The sequence below is a fragment of the Plectropomus leopardus genome, chromosome 6 (genome assembly GCF_026936395.1).
Source record: "Plectropomus leopardus strain MGB_pleo_1.0 chromosome 6, ASM2693639v1, whole genome shotgun sequence".
NCBI classification, from domain to species: Eukaryota; Metazoa; Chordata; class Actinopteri; order Perciformes; family Serranidae; genus Plectropomus; species Plectropomus leopardus.
In genome coordinates, this window is record NC_142181.1 from 15,661,364 (window position 1) to 15,676,682 (window position 15,319).

At 40.8% G+C, this 15,319-nt stretch overlaps 1 protein-coding gene across 5 annotated transcripts in view; it reads left to right on the forward strand.

Annotated features, from left to right (window-relative positions):
- The window catches only part of gria4a (glutamate receptor, ionotropic, AMPA 4a), a 127,185-nt gene that overhangs the window by 44,688 nt on the left and 67,178 nt on the right, over positions 1–15,319 (forward strand). For all 5 annotated transcript variants that reach the window (XM_088078863.1, XM_088078864.1, XM_042486326.2 and 2 more), the window contains exons 3-6: positions 6,070–6,309; positions 10,799–10,851; positions 11,093–11,224; positions 15,072–15,125. In XM_088078863.1, coding sequence (XP_087934989.1) covers positions 6,070–6,309; positions 10,799–10,851; positions 11,093–11,224; positions 15,072–15,125 — 479 coding nt within the window. The remainder of the gene's footprint in view (positions 1–6,069; positions 6,310–10,798; positions 10,852–11,092; positions 11,225–15,071; positions 15,126–15,319) is intronic.

Sequence of the window (15,319 nt, forward strand, 5' to 3'; positions counted from 1 at the left end):
TTTTTATTTAATATTAAGAAAAAAGAAAAGAAAAAGTTAACTGGACGACATCATGTTGTCAGCTGTCAGCTTGTTAGCTTAAAATGTAATTTTTTTTTTTTTGCTTTAATTTATCATTATCAAGGCCCAGGACCCCCACTGCAGTCTCTTATCACCCGAACCCCATGTTCACATTGTCCATGTGTGTTACATTAATGCACATCTCGAGCTATTAATTATTAACTTTGCACATATTGGCTATACTGTGAACTTCAGCACAACCCTTGATCAGTATTTAAACACATTGTGCACAAAACTGTTGCTGCAGTGCTTGTTTTTATTTCCTCTTAGTTTGTATGTTGTATGTTTAATGTATGCACAAAAGACCAAAGCAAATGCCTCGTAGGCAAAAACCTGCTTAATGATTAAACTGTTTCTGACTCTTACTATAAAGACATGTTAATGAAAAATGTAATGTTATGTTATTGAAAAATATATGGCTAATGGAATAATGGAATAGCCACAAAAAGAACAGCACAGGCTGCTTCTACACGCCCCCACCCGGCTGACGCAACTGCTACTCCGGCTCTGGTTGCTCCTCACCTGAATCCCATGCCGATGATGGCCCTGGCAGCTGCAACGTCGTCGCCAAGGGAGAAAACACTGCGGGGGCGACTTTCCAATCCACAGGAAAGCCAACTCACGGTCTTCATCCCGCCCATCGCCCTCTTCCTCCACCCGAAGGAGGCCGTGATAAGACGCTCTGGAGGTTTACCTGGCCCCTCTTCCAGCCTTGTCACTGCCGCACCACAGCATCCATCTAGTCCTCCTCCTCACCCTCAACCACCTTCATCTCCTCGTCCACTCCTCTTCCCGACCACATTAATAATTGGAGACTCCATCACCAGAAACATCCATTTCTTTTACTCCTCCTCCCACTGCCTTCCTGGAGCGACGGTCATGGTCATCATAGAGAAGCTACCAGGAATGCTGCGTTCGCTCCCATCCTCTGTCCGCCATATAAATGTCCAAGCTAGACACTTAACCAAAACAAAACATCCCTCGCATATCACACCTGTTGTGGCTACATTGCATTGGCTTCCAGTCTCTATTAGAATACGTTTTAAGGTACTTTTAATCACATGCAAGGCTCTGAATGATCTGGCACCGGAGTATATCACTAAGCTCCTCACACCGTACTATCTAAACAAGCCCCTCACGTCTACTAGTCTGGGCTTTTCTTACTATTACTACTACTCTGAGTCCAGATTAAAAACTAAAGGTGATCGAGCCTTTGCAGTGCTGGCTCCTCGGCTGTGGAACCAGTAAGTATCAGATCTGCTGACTCTGTTTAAGTTTTTTAAATCACGTCTGAAAATTTTTTTGGTAAGACTTTTCCTAGTAGTTGATGGACTTTAATAATCTTACTTTTCTATTTCATTTACTATTATTAATGTTTACTCTTATTGAATTGTTGCATATGTGTGTGTCTTTGTGTGTATGTTTATGCATATGTTTCATAATTACTGGTTTTGTGTTTTTCTCTTGCACAGCACTGTGCTTTTGCTTGAAAAGTGCTCTACAAATAAAGTTCGTATTACTCTGTCAGAAATTCAGATGATTCGTAAAGCTTTGCCTTATTCTTTGCGGTCCATACTTACCCCTGTTTCAATATGTTAACTGATCGTGAATGCTGATTTATTCCACACCTTGAGCTTGTAATATCAGTCAGTCTGGATTAGAGCTTCAGTCTTTGTAAAAACTTGCTATAGGATGGTCCACTCTTTGCTTTTCTCTGTAAAAAGAACTAAAAAAAACATGCAATGCTGAAACAAAACAAGAGCAGAAGCTTACTTCCCTGGAGGTCACTACTGTAAATGCCTTAAACGTGAAATGTCAGTGTAAGGCACTGGGCGGTAGATTTCTCTCTAATTATAGAGCTCATAAAGCTCATTATTGACATTTACCTGCAGACACTCTCTAGGTATCGCTGTGCTGTAGCTGCAGGCAATGCACAGAAAAATACACTGTATGGCTTTTAAACTATAGTTTGTATTCCTCATTTACTCAGATGCTTCCCTTCTCTTGGCCTTTATCTGCAGGTAATGAGAGCTTGCTGTATTTTTGCAATGTTTCTGTGGCCGTCTGGAGAATGTTTGCAGCGAGAGGGTTATTATTCAGACTAATGGGTGAAAAGCAGCTGCAGCATCAGGGCAGAAAGTGAAAGTTGTGCGTAGGAGGATGGGGGTGTGTGCTTTTGTGTGTTTAAAATGTGTGTAGGTGTGTGTGTTACTTTTTTATGTGCTGTAGTGCAGTGGCAGTTAAATCAGTGGCAGGTTTATCTGTTGGCATCTGTTCTTGCTGTCATGCGAAATACAAACAAGCGGCCAGTCTAGAGACAGACGCACTATGCTGAGGGAGGTGAAGAAAGAGGGAGGGCGGGGAGAAATATGAAAGACACATTGGAAACAATACCAGAGAAGCGAAAAGAGCGAGGATATTTGTCTGCACTGCTAGAGCTACATATTTTCTTCCGCTGTTATGCAAATAGGACAGATTTGAATTTGAAAAACATGAAATAAAGTGATGTGCCGAGTATGCGCATGATTGAGAGGTCTTTCCAAAGACACAAATGAAATGAATCAGAAAGAGGCAGGGATAGCTGCAGAGTAAGATGCCAGGCTGCTGAGGCTTGATATACTGTATAGAGTAATGCAGATAAAGTAGGACTGTTTAAGAGATTTATGGAGAGGTCTGCACAGAGAAAGAATGAGGTTTGACAGACAGAGTAGGCAATTAAGAAGCCGAAAAAGACAGAAGAGTGTACGAGCACAAAAAAAATCGAACATATGGAGATGCTGAGAGAACAAATGAGGGGGAGGCAAAGAGAGGTGGAGGTAGAGGAAGTCCCAGGAGGCCTATTGTGTCCGATGCTTTTACTGTGGTGATGATGCACCCTGCCGCTGGTCCCATCGTCTCATTAAAGCTTTATGAAGCAAGCTTAGCACACATTTTATTACAATGACGCCAATGTCTGGCACATTCCAGCCTTGCGGTGGGGTGGTGGTGGCGGTGGTGGAGGGGGTTGGAGAGAAACAAGCCCATGGAGATGTATATCAGAAAGGAAAACATGGGAGAAAGAAAAGATGAGAAAGTCAGAGAGGCAAAGCCAGCATCAAAAAGCACAGACAGAAAATAAGGGAATACAGAAAAGAGGGGGTGAATGACAGGAGAGAAAAGAAGGAGATATACATTGATATTTTTCTCATGTGCTCTGGGACTCTGTGTATTATCACAGATGTCTTTGTGTTGTTAAAAAATAGACATGTTTGGGATTAAAGCTATCAATATTTCCCTTCGTTTTAATGGAGACCCATGAGGTGGGCAAACACTAAAATTTGCACAGTGATGTCACAAACTGCATCTAGGCCAGTTTCAGTCAAGTTTCAAAAGACATTCATCAGTTGGCATGGGAGCAGCGGGCCACTGTTTCCCAGTATGTCAGTTCACATGTGCAGTGCTTTTGTTTTTGTTCTGCTGCTTTGTCTATTTTTGTTGCGCTCCCAAAAACAGCTGATCCCAAAAACACAAATTCATTTAAAAGCAAGAGAATGGCAACAACACTGCTGTCAAAGAAATTCAATGTGATGTTGATTCTGTTTTGTCCTCGGTGTAAGGACATCATTTCTTTCAGCCAAGAGATGTTTTTGTTTTTTTCTTTTATCAGCAAGCTGCCATTATAAACGAACGCCAAGTATAATTTCCCCTTTCAATCTGAATCTATGCACACATCTTACCAAACTGTCTCTGCTTGCTGTGAGCTTCAGTCCCTGTCATTGTGCTGTTATTTTGATTATAGATGAACATTTGCTCGTATCTTCTGAGCACTTAATCATGATGTCAACTGCCATGAATATCTTTCAGCATACCAGTAACTGAACAGTAAAATATAGCCCATGTCATTTCTTAGTTTCATCTCTATAACCATACTGTGTGTTGCTGGGTGCACTCAAGTATCAAATAAAACCTGGAGATGCTAAAAAATATTCTTGGAATACACTAAGTTTGTTGATTTTGAAGACGCCATGACTCAGCTCCTGCTGAATGACGCATGCTATGTACGTAGTATGCTAGTTCTTTGAATTGAAGACATTTAGCTCCTGTCATAATCGGAGTCTAAATCCCTGCCTTATCGCCTCCTGGGTGCAGGGGCCTCGGCTTTGTTTAATTGCCACAAGCCGAACTGTCAAAGCTGCATCTCCCTCAGTATTTACCCCCACTGAGGCTTATAGCTGATAATGGAATTACTCTGAGTCCCAGGAGGAGGGAGGGAGGAACAGAAAGAGGAGGCAGTTGAAGAGCGAGAGGAGATGAAGGAAAGTGGATGTTGGAAGCAGAAAGAGACAGGATGGGTGCAGTGTCCGCCTTGAAAACAGAAGAGAAAGGTAAAGATGGGGGGATTAAATGATGCTTAGGGAGATCAAAATAGGGAGAAAAGGTTACAGATTGATGGGCGGTTGTTGCAAAAAGCAAAGTCTGCAGTCCCTGTCTTACTGTTTACTCCACTGTGACGTATTACAGGGTGGAGAGTGAATTATGACGCAGGATGGAGCTCAAGCTCAAAACATGCCTGCCTGAAAGAATCTTGCTGAAAGGATGAATGGAGCTAAAGAGAGAAAGGAGGAGATAAAATAAGAGGATGAAAGAAAGAGAAACATTAAGGAGCGTAAAAAGAAAAATAAGTTGGCACACTCTTTTAGTCACTTCACTTGCAGAGTCCTTAGAAAGTAAAGCACGTGTGCACATTTGATTTGTCAGAATATGCAGGACTCACACACCCAATGGGGGCTTTTTTCGTGTTCAAACACAGTTTTGGTCGAGCCATGCTGATGAACGACAAACCGAAGCAGAGAGGAGATTTTTGTGGAAGCGAGATAGCGGGAGGACGTCAGTGCTTTTCACTCTCCTCTCTGTCATGGTTGAAAGCTTCAGGGTGTTTGAAGACTGAGTTGCTGTGTTGTAGTGGAAAATTACTTCACATTTGAAGTGAGCTCACGGCTCGGTCAAGGGTTTTTGGTGTGTGTGTGTGCGCGTGTGTGTGTGTGCGTGCATGGATGGATCTTAAGGATGTTAAGCTCTAAGCAGGTGGGATTATTTGACTGTAATTTCCTTAACAACTGTATAAGAAGCAACATCAGTTTTGGCTGGTGGGAATGATTTTGTGCCAGTCAGAAATTTTTAAAATTGCTTGCCAGGAGCTTGTAGGGTAGGATTTCCACCCATGTAAGTGAACATGTGTGTGACTGTACTTGATAATTACATGCATATGCAGGGGCGTTGTAGTGGGGGCAAAAGTGGGACTGATAACCCAGGGCTCCAATGGGAGGGAGTGCGTGTTTTTTTTTAACTAAACAACCTTTTTTGTGCTTATTTTCAGGTAATTTTCTTGAAACTTTCTGCTGATTTCCTGTTAATTTCTGGGCCACGTGTTTTTTCTGATTGTTTTCTGTCAGTGTCATCAAAGAAAGGAACTTTAAAGAAAGCAAACTGACTTTGTAAAAAAAAAATAAATAAATTCAAAAGGTTCATTCAAAGGCTCATTCAATTCAAGAGCCCACAGAGCTTTTAGTGCCATGAATCTATCACATGTTGTTTTAGATGAAATAAATGTTGTTTTGCCGAGGAAACTCAACTAAACTGATGGATGCATCTTTTCCTCAGTTCCATTAGATTTCTTTTTGGTAGACGAGGCACATTTATGGAGGCTCACACACACCTCTCAGAGACGGCTGTTTGTGGGTCTAATTAGGAGTGAGAAGGTATGGTTGACACAAGCTGAAGCTGTCGCTCATTAAAATGGTTGAGATGTTTAACCAGATTCCACAGTGTGAATTTAATTAAGGAACATGTGTCTCTCACTGTTACCTCTGCTTGTTTGCTCTTTTCCTACTCTGTTCATCTGCACAGCTCTCAAAAACAGTGTCACTGGGTTTACTCTTTATTTGAGTTTTCTAATTTTTCCCCACTTTTTTCTCTTTCTTCCATCTGGATCCCTCCCTAACACCCCTCCCTCCACTTTTCCTCCCTCAGTCTGTTCCCAGTATTCGAGGGGGGTCTTCGCCATCTTTGGCCTTTACGACAAGCGCTCAGTGAACACACTGACGTCGTTCTGTGGCGCCCTGCACATCAGCCTAGTGACGCCCAGCTTCCCTACCGAGGGGGAGGGACAGTTCACCCTGCAGCTTCGGCCGTCCATCAGAGGGGCTTTGCTGTCATTGTTAGATCACTACGACTGGAGCCGATTTGTCTTCCTCTACGACACAGACAGAGGTGAATGCACAATGACAAATACATGTACAAGTTATATGAAAAGTTAGTGTTCCACAATTTTAACAAATGTCACAATTTGATTGACATAAACTTATTTTTACAACCAAAAAAAAAACCCAAAACAAAACAAGATTTATACAGGTATTAAAATGGTTTTCCATATGAACAGATGTAAACATCCAAGGAAATCAATGATTCACTCAGCTTTATTAATGGACCTTGAAGTTGATTGTTCTTTTTATAAAAAGATAAGACAAGATCAGCCTATATTGATTCCCCAGAGGGAAAATTCAGGTTTGCAGCAGCACAAGGACATAAAAAAAATACAGATAGGTAGTAAAAACAAGTAATGAGATGCACAGAAAATATGAATAGACAGAAAAAAATGGATTTGGAGCAAGTAAACTAAAAAACTGCAAGACAAACAGTACACATATCCACAAACAGAGTAGTACTTATGGAGTACTCTCTCAAGTGAGAATGAAGAATACAACATACATTAGACTGCCAGTTGCCATCAAATGCTGCAATGCAGTAGCACCGTTCTGTTGTCATGTGTTTTCTCCATTTTCAGTTCTTGTTGGATTTAAAGACAACGGTCAGACAGGGATTTGGAGAAAGTATGCAAAAGGGGCTGTAACTCAGTGTTATAATCCATAATAATTGTACACCAGAACTGTCCAAATGACTTTGACTGGAGTGATGTTGACCTTATGACACTTCCAGAGATTATTAAAGTCTGAAAACAAAAGCTAACCGGGTAGATCTGCTGTCTTCTCTCTCTGGGCTTAAATTAAACACTCAATTATTAAGATTAAAATAGATTTCTAAATTAGTTTGGTTCCAGTTTTTTTTTTTTTTTTTATGAAGCATTATCCATTTATGTGGGTTCATTTTGGAATGGCACACTGATAATAATATTGTAATTGCATCCAGTAATTTATAAAGGTCTATTTGCGTAGGATTATTTGGCCTTAATTTAACACTCAAATTTAGCCTTGTTTTCCAGTGGAAAATGCAAAAAGGCTGTGCTATTGGATTTGCACCTTCCTGATGAAGGGATACAGCTGCAGAAATGAGGGTGTAATTCAGCTCTTTCAAACAGAAACTATAGTTTGACCTCAGATCTTGCGGGGTTCACCTGCCTTCAATTTAACTATCCCATCATGCAGGGCATGCAAGTTGTGGAGCCAGCACAGCTGACGCCCACGGCCCCTAAACACTGTCATGGGATTGCTTGGCACGTTATATCTCTCTCTCTCTCTCTCTCTCTCTCTCTCTCACACACACACGCACACACATAGACTAAGTCCCTGCCACAGGGAGAGAAACACAGGTCAAACATGACGCAGAGTCCCCAGACCATGTTATAGTGGTGCGTTAGGGAATCAGTGAGCTCAACTGTGTGTGTGTGTGTGTGTGTGTGTGTGTGTGTGTGTGTGTGTGTGTGTGTGTGTGTGTGTGTGTGTGTGTGTGTGTGTGTGTGTGTGTGTGTGTGTGTGTGTGTGTGTTTGTGTGTGTGTGCATGCCTGTCTGTGTCTCTGCCAGCCTCCCTCTGGTCCAGGTTGTCTGGGTTAGTACCCAGGAGGGAGCAGAGGGAGAAAGAGGAGACTCGAGGGGAGGGAGGGCGGGTTAGGTGAGTCGAGCTGGTGGAGCAACCAAAAAGAGCAAAACAAGGAAAGACAGGAAGGAGGAGATAAATAAGGTGACAGGAAAAGAAGCAGGAGAAAGTGGAGGTAGGTGGGAGGCGGGGGAAGATTACACAAAGGGCATGAAGGAGGAGTAAGAGGACATACAGGATCGCAAGCTTTGGGTATATACAGGAGTGCATAACAGGAAGACAGGTTGAAGATTGAGAGAAAGGAGGGAGAAATGGAGCGCAGATGAATGCATAGAGTTTGGGCTGTGCTCACCCCTGACTTGGCCAAGGCAGGGCCCTTCATTATAGGCTCCCATCAGGCCCTGCTGCTGGTAATGTGCTGGAAAATGGGCAGTAACACTGTGATCTGTTTTATGCTCCCAGCTCTGCTCTACTCCACAGACAGCCTTCTGATACACACTCTCACACACGCACATTGAAGCATGTACAAGAACCTACACACAAGCACATTAAGACAAATGTATACACACATGCATAAATTTCACATTCAGTAGATGAATGTACATCTGTGCATGCATAAGGTAAGTACAAACAAAATGCTTGCAGAAAAGTGTAACACTAAATCACCATTACATCCATTAAGGGCACAAACGCACTTATTTACAATATCAGTTGTGACAGGTGAAAGAAATCTCTCATCACACAAAGTCAGACTCCACATAAAAATGCACACATATTCCCACACATATACCCTGTTAATACTGAGACTTTAAATGCGCTTTTTGCTCCATCCATCCCATTCTGGTGAACATGATATTTCAAAAATGTTTTGAGGGAATTTCTTCAAATTTTGCACAAACATCCACTTGGAGTCAACAATGAATTTGCTAGATTTTGGAGTTAATAGGTAAAAGTTCCAGGTCAGTGTGACGTCGTACATCTCATTCTTGTAAATGCAATATCTGAAGAACGCCTAAAGGGAATCCCCAAATTTGTCCCAAATATTCTTGGACAACAAGAACTGATTAAAATGTGGTGGTCAAAGGTCAAGGTTATAGTGACTTTAACCTTCAACCTGTCCTCATTCTAGTGAATGAGATATATCAAGATGGCCTCAAGGAATTTTCCTTAAATTAGGCACAAATGTCCACTTGGACTCATGAGTGAACCAACTAAAATCTGGTGGTCAAAGGTCAAGGTCACTGTGACCTCATAAAATGTGTTTTTGTCAACAACTCAAGAATTTGCAGGCTTATTATAACTTAATTTCGCACAGATTAAGATTTATTTAATAAAATGATGAAATGATGACATTGTATATCCAAAAGGTGGTAATTCTAGTTTCAACTAAAGTCATTACCTAATTACCTATTTTACAAAATAGAAAAAACAAAACAAAAAACAGGGAAACTGTTGGTACTCTAGCAGTACAGTGTGTGTATGTGCCATTTTGTGCTGTGTCGATCTTTGCACAATTATGATTTTGAGTGAATTGTGAGGTATTTTTGTTTTATTTCACATCATTCCATCTCTAACTCGAGCAGTTAGAGATGGCAGAGTTAACACCACATTTTGAGGTTTGATAGGGATTACAGCAATCATTATGACAAAAATGACGTAGCTTCTTGCCAATATTGTAAAGGATTATTATTGTGATATTCAGTTGTCTCTCATTATTGTTATTTTTTTCACTCATTATGACTCATCTTGACAGCTGTTCAATGTAATATACCCTAAGTCATTATCGCCCGTGTTGCCACCCGCTACTCAGAGGATCATATTAACTTTGAAACTCATCTAATATCATGCAGAGAGGCATATTCAACGTACTTTATCCTGCACATTGTCATTTTCTAGAAAAAAGAACTTTCCTCTCTGTGTTTTGTTCCAGGCTATAAAACTGATGAACTGACTGAAGTGTCTGTGTGTTCTCTGATGAGTTGCATTTGAATCAAAGTTCACGACTGAACAAGAGGCAACGAGAAGTTTAATGTCAATGAAATGTCACTACTGGCTCTTTAGTTTTGGCACATAACTCTTTGTCATGATAAGCTCTCTGTAACGGGTTGATAAAGTGACATTTAAGAGAAGACTTGCTTGTGGTGCTCAGCACTTAACCCTCACATTTGAAGACAACACATTAGGTTGTTGTTTGGTAAATGAGACAGTGTTAAAAAAAAAAAGTACTGCACATCAAGTGGAAGATTTTTCAAATACTTTGGAATTTTTCAATCCATTCGCCAAAATAAATGTTGGCATTGTATGTTTCTGCAAATCATGGATACGTTACATTTGTACTTGAGTAGCAGATAGTTGAAACTTTACGTGTCTTTACGTTTCAATAATGCTGAGTTTAATATGGGGTTGGGTTTAGGCACAAAATCCATTTCAACAGCTTTTTTGCAGCATCATCCCAGCAGTAAACTATTGATGTCTTGGTCAAAAACGATTTCTTTTCGCGACACTTTCCCAGCAGAAAACGCAGCTTTTAATGCGCTTTTAAAACACAATCACTTTTCTTGGCACTATCCCTGCTCAATGCAGCGATGTCTGTAAAAAACACGTTGGTTTTGTTGTTTGTTGGTCTCAAACAATGGTCTTGCAGCTTGTCAGGCATTTTGTTACGCCATCCACCTGCTGATGACAAAGTCAGCTCATGTATTATGCCACTTTAGATGTTAATATAGTGAAATGTACACATGTTGCATATTCATGGTTTGCTGAAAGGTGTAATACCAACATGTTGTTCCTGTGACTGAGCTGGATTATCTCAGTTTTTCCTTCAAAAGTTGCAACATATAATTACCCCACCCCCAAGTAGGGCTTCTACCTTGCAAAGTGTTAATTGTCTTTTTCTCCTTTTTTCTTCCTCTCCTCTCTGTTGTCTAGGTTATGCAATCCTGCAGGCAATTATGGAGAGAGCAGGGCAGAACGGATGGCAGGTCAGGACACACACAAACACATACTCCTGGAAACGGGCCAAAAAAACACACATGCAAGATCTCATGCAGCATACACACGTGTAATTTACACAACCACACACTTACACAGTGCACACACATAATTACATCTCTGTTTTTGTTCATTCTTCAAACACAGTTGTTAACTTACTTGTGGTTTGTATGCATGACTTTACTCCTACATGCTGTATGTGTCTGTATGCTTTTACCCATGTTAACTCAGGTGAGCGCAATCTGTGTGGAGAGCTTCAATGAGGCAGCATACCGCCGACTCTTAGAGGACCTGGACAGACGTCAGGAGCGGAAATATGTCATTGATCTGGAACCTGAGAGACTACAGAGCATCCTTGAACAGGTAATATTGTTATACCCCCAACCAGAGTTACTTTACACATGATGGAAACAATAATAGAAGGTAGAAGAAGGTAGAAGGTAGATTTATTATTCATTTTTTAAACAAAGTTTCAAAAATTGAAATTACATTATCCCTTGATCCTGCTACATCTTTGGAGTTGAAGGATGAGTTGATGTAAAATCAGCAGCTACTATGAAGATTTCATCCAGTTGCTTGGGCATGTTGCTGCTGGTGGCACCATTAAATTCCTGCAGTGCATTTTTTGACTTTGCATCACAGTCTTGTGTCCTTATGGCTTCCCAGCAAGCTCTGCCCATCCAGTGCAACACCTTGACCCGGGATCTTTGATGTGGCCAGACATAAGCCAGAAGAAGGCTTGGTAGACATGCAGCTCTCAGTCCAAGTCCTGAATGAAGTATTTTGCAGCATCCTGCTAATTTTTGCTGGCTTTGAGGATATTTTCAAATAACAGATTGTACTTCCACATTTATGTATGTCCAACACCACTATAGGCACAAAGAGTATTGAAAGGAATCAAGAGAGCGACACCCCCCCCTTAAACTCAGACACGATCAAACATAAAACCAAAATTTTATTGCCTATTTCTTGCCAAAAATGAAACATATTTTAGTGCACTTGCTGTAATAAGAGAATGAGATGGGTGACATACTGTTCCCTGTATTGTAATAATGGAGGCTGAAAATATTGAGGTCAGACAGTAAATCTAAGCAGTGCTGATCAAATATAAACCAAAGTTGTGTTAATGCGTTGCCTATTTTTCACCTCAAATGATTTCAGAATCGTGCTTTGCTATATATTTAAGCTTAACTGTTAAACTGTAATTCAAGCTTGTTTGTTATCAGACAGCTGCCAAACTGTTTCCTGTGGAAAAACAGACAAGCTCGCATTAGGGCACCTACCAGTGGGAGCATTAATTTTGTCCATTACAGTGCATTTTGGTAGTTGCAGGTTTTCTTACGCTTGAGCAAAGCAAATGCCCTTTTCTCTGTTTTCGCTAGTCAAGTAGCACCAATATCAGTCTTTGCATAGACAGCCTAGTTTTATGAAAAGACAGCAGTGACATATTTTTTAACTAACTATATATGAAATTTGAGTTTTTAATTAGTGGCTATTTACTGCGTTTTATGCATTACATATTACTATCGTCCCTATCCTCAGTATATCACAAGATAAAAAAAAAACAAAAACGTACTATTAGCTTACTGCAGGCACTGGATGGTATTTGACACTGATCTGGAGCCGAGAGGACCCTGCAGCATTTTAGATTTTTTTTTAGTTTCTTTAATGGAGGCTACGCCACACTATAGTCTTATGTGACACTGTTACTAACCCTGAGATTACTGCAGGCAGGGCAGAGATTACAACACTGACCCGGACCTAACCGCAGTTAACACTCAAACAAACACACCACACTGACACATCATTACCACCTAAAACCACAGAAAAGCTTTATTTGTACAGTAATTAGAACAAGATCCTTTTTCACAAATCAAATAACTATTGCATTGCCAATTATGTTACTGCATATGGTTTTTTTCTCAGTGCCACAATGTCTTTTTGCCAACTGTCTGCTTCACTCGGCTAGTTGCAACAATGCTCCTTACGCTTTCTGAAGTCTGGAGAGAAAACAAGATTTCAGTTTTTCCCCCGAGTTCGTAATGTGGAGTGAAAAATGTGAATTCCCCAACAAGTACATCAGTGTATGATCGCAGTAAACACACCGCACTGTCCACTCTGATACAGATTTCGAGCACACAAACACATACAGTATATGAAGGCACGCATTCCGACACCTTACGCTTGTCCAAATTCATTAGATTATCTGTCTTGCCTGATGGTTGAGCTCTGACAGGTGGTGCAGATGTATGTGTGTGTGTTTGGGTGCCCTTTGACTCAGGTTTCGGTTTAACATCCCATTGGTTCTGCCACCTGTCATCACATCCGATCCTGTGTCTGCACATCTGACAAACTCAGTGACACATGCAGTTAAACACACACACACAAGCATGCACGCTTATCTTAAAAAATACACACCAGTGCATAGTATGCACTAGCTCTTTAAATGGACATAGTTATAGAGCCACACACACACACACACACACCAGTACCAGCATCCTAGACAGATAGACAAACAGACAGTTTCTTAATTGGCTTCTGTGGTGAGTGAACAGACAGACTGAGACACACGCACACAAACATACACACACACAAGTGTATACAGAGACAGGCATACAGCCACAAACACACACTCTCTGACACAGTGGACTCTGCAGTGCTGGCATTGGCAAGCGCCCCTGCTCTGAGACAGAGACTGCTCTGTTTGACTGCCTCTGCCAGCTGCGATCTCTGTGTGTGTGTGTATGTGTGTGTGTGTGTGTATGTGTGTGTGTGTGCGTGCGTGCGTGCGTCTATCTGTATGAGTCAGTACATAGCTGTTGGCATGTGTGGGTGAGAGAGAGAGAAAGAAAATGAGAGTAATTTATTAATTAAGTTTAGCCACCATGTTAGTGTAAAGATGCCTTTTCCCCCTTTTTAAAAAATCTCACAATACACCACATTTCACTCCATCCTGTACAGATAAAATGGTGACAAGAAAACATTACAGATTTCAGTGTTGAGCGGAATTACATTTTCACTTCTGTGCCAAACTGTCAGCCATGCAATCTCATACAACCACACCAGACAGAAAATCAATAGTCATGTCTGTTCACTACATGTATTGATATGAAGTGGAAAAGAACAACATAGACTAGGTTTTGTTGCTTTAGCTGCCTGAATTTAAACACATCTCAATCAGGCTGTGGTTGCAATGAGCTAATGTTTTAAAGAAATATTTTAAAAAATGTTGAAAATGTGCTTTTGTTTGCATGTTTACACTTAATATATCTGCAAAAAGTGTTTTCAATGAACATTTTCTGTATATTGATAAAAGCTGTAGGAGTAAGTGGCATCTAGTGTTCAGGTTGCCGAACTGAAACCTGTTTGCCAAGCATGTAGGACAACTACAATAAAAAAAAATAATCTAGAGCCAGTGTTTGTTTTGTCCATCTTTGGCTACTGTGAAACAACATAGCACCACATGAAGAGCACCCACTCCATATATTTAGATGAAAACAGCTCTATTAGAAATGAAGGAAACATAGTTATGAATATAATATACCATTTCTGCCAATAGATGCCCTTAAATGCTACACGCTGGACCTTTATATAAGAAAGTGTTGTCTGTTGTAGAATTGTTTTCTAAGTAAACCAGCTGATATTATACTGCCCCAAACAGTATTTTGCTAATACAATTGGTGACTATAAGTTTATTAAGAACAGGTTGCTTCTTGTGCTCACTATTGGATCTAGGGACCTTATTAAGCTCATTACCAGAACAAATTAAATCATCCGTCTTACAGTACGCAGGGTTTCTTTTTTAATGAAGTTGGCCCAGACAGGTTAGCAGAGCCTTAACTCAGACAACACATCGCTTGAGTTCTTTAAATGTTCCAAGAGGCTGCAGAGTCTGAGCCAGCATGGTGCCGAGGACAAGTGACGTCCTCACAGGCTCCTTATCACTCTCACTGCCTTTAATCAGTATACAAATATGTCTGCAGCCACAGATGGGAGGGAGTCTCCTTTATTTGTACTTTGACGCGCCTGCCCTGCTCCCTAAAACTTTAAGCTTTCTTGCCAATGACCTGTACTGTGACTTGTGAATCCTGCATGTTCCTTGGTTTGCCACATGCATTGTCCATAGATAGCAGATAAATGATATCTCTCTCTCTCTCTCTCTCTCTCTCTCTCTCACTCTCACTCTCACTCCCTCTCTCTCTCTCTCCAGGCTGTCAGTGTGGGGAAACATGTAAAAGGTTACCATTACATCATTGCAAACCTGGTAAGAGCTCTTAAAGACATTGCTTTTGGCCATTAGTTTGGGACATGTTTGGTAAAGTGTTGATGTACAAGTGTCAGCAACTTCAGTAAACCAAGTTAGTCTGACTTAACTTGATCATCACAAAGAGGATTTTGCCATAGATAAGGTTAAAAAAATAAAAAAAAGGCCATGAATGACTAGTTTGCAACCAGCAG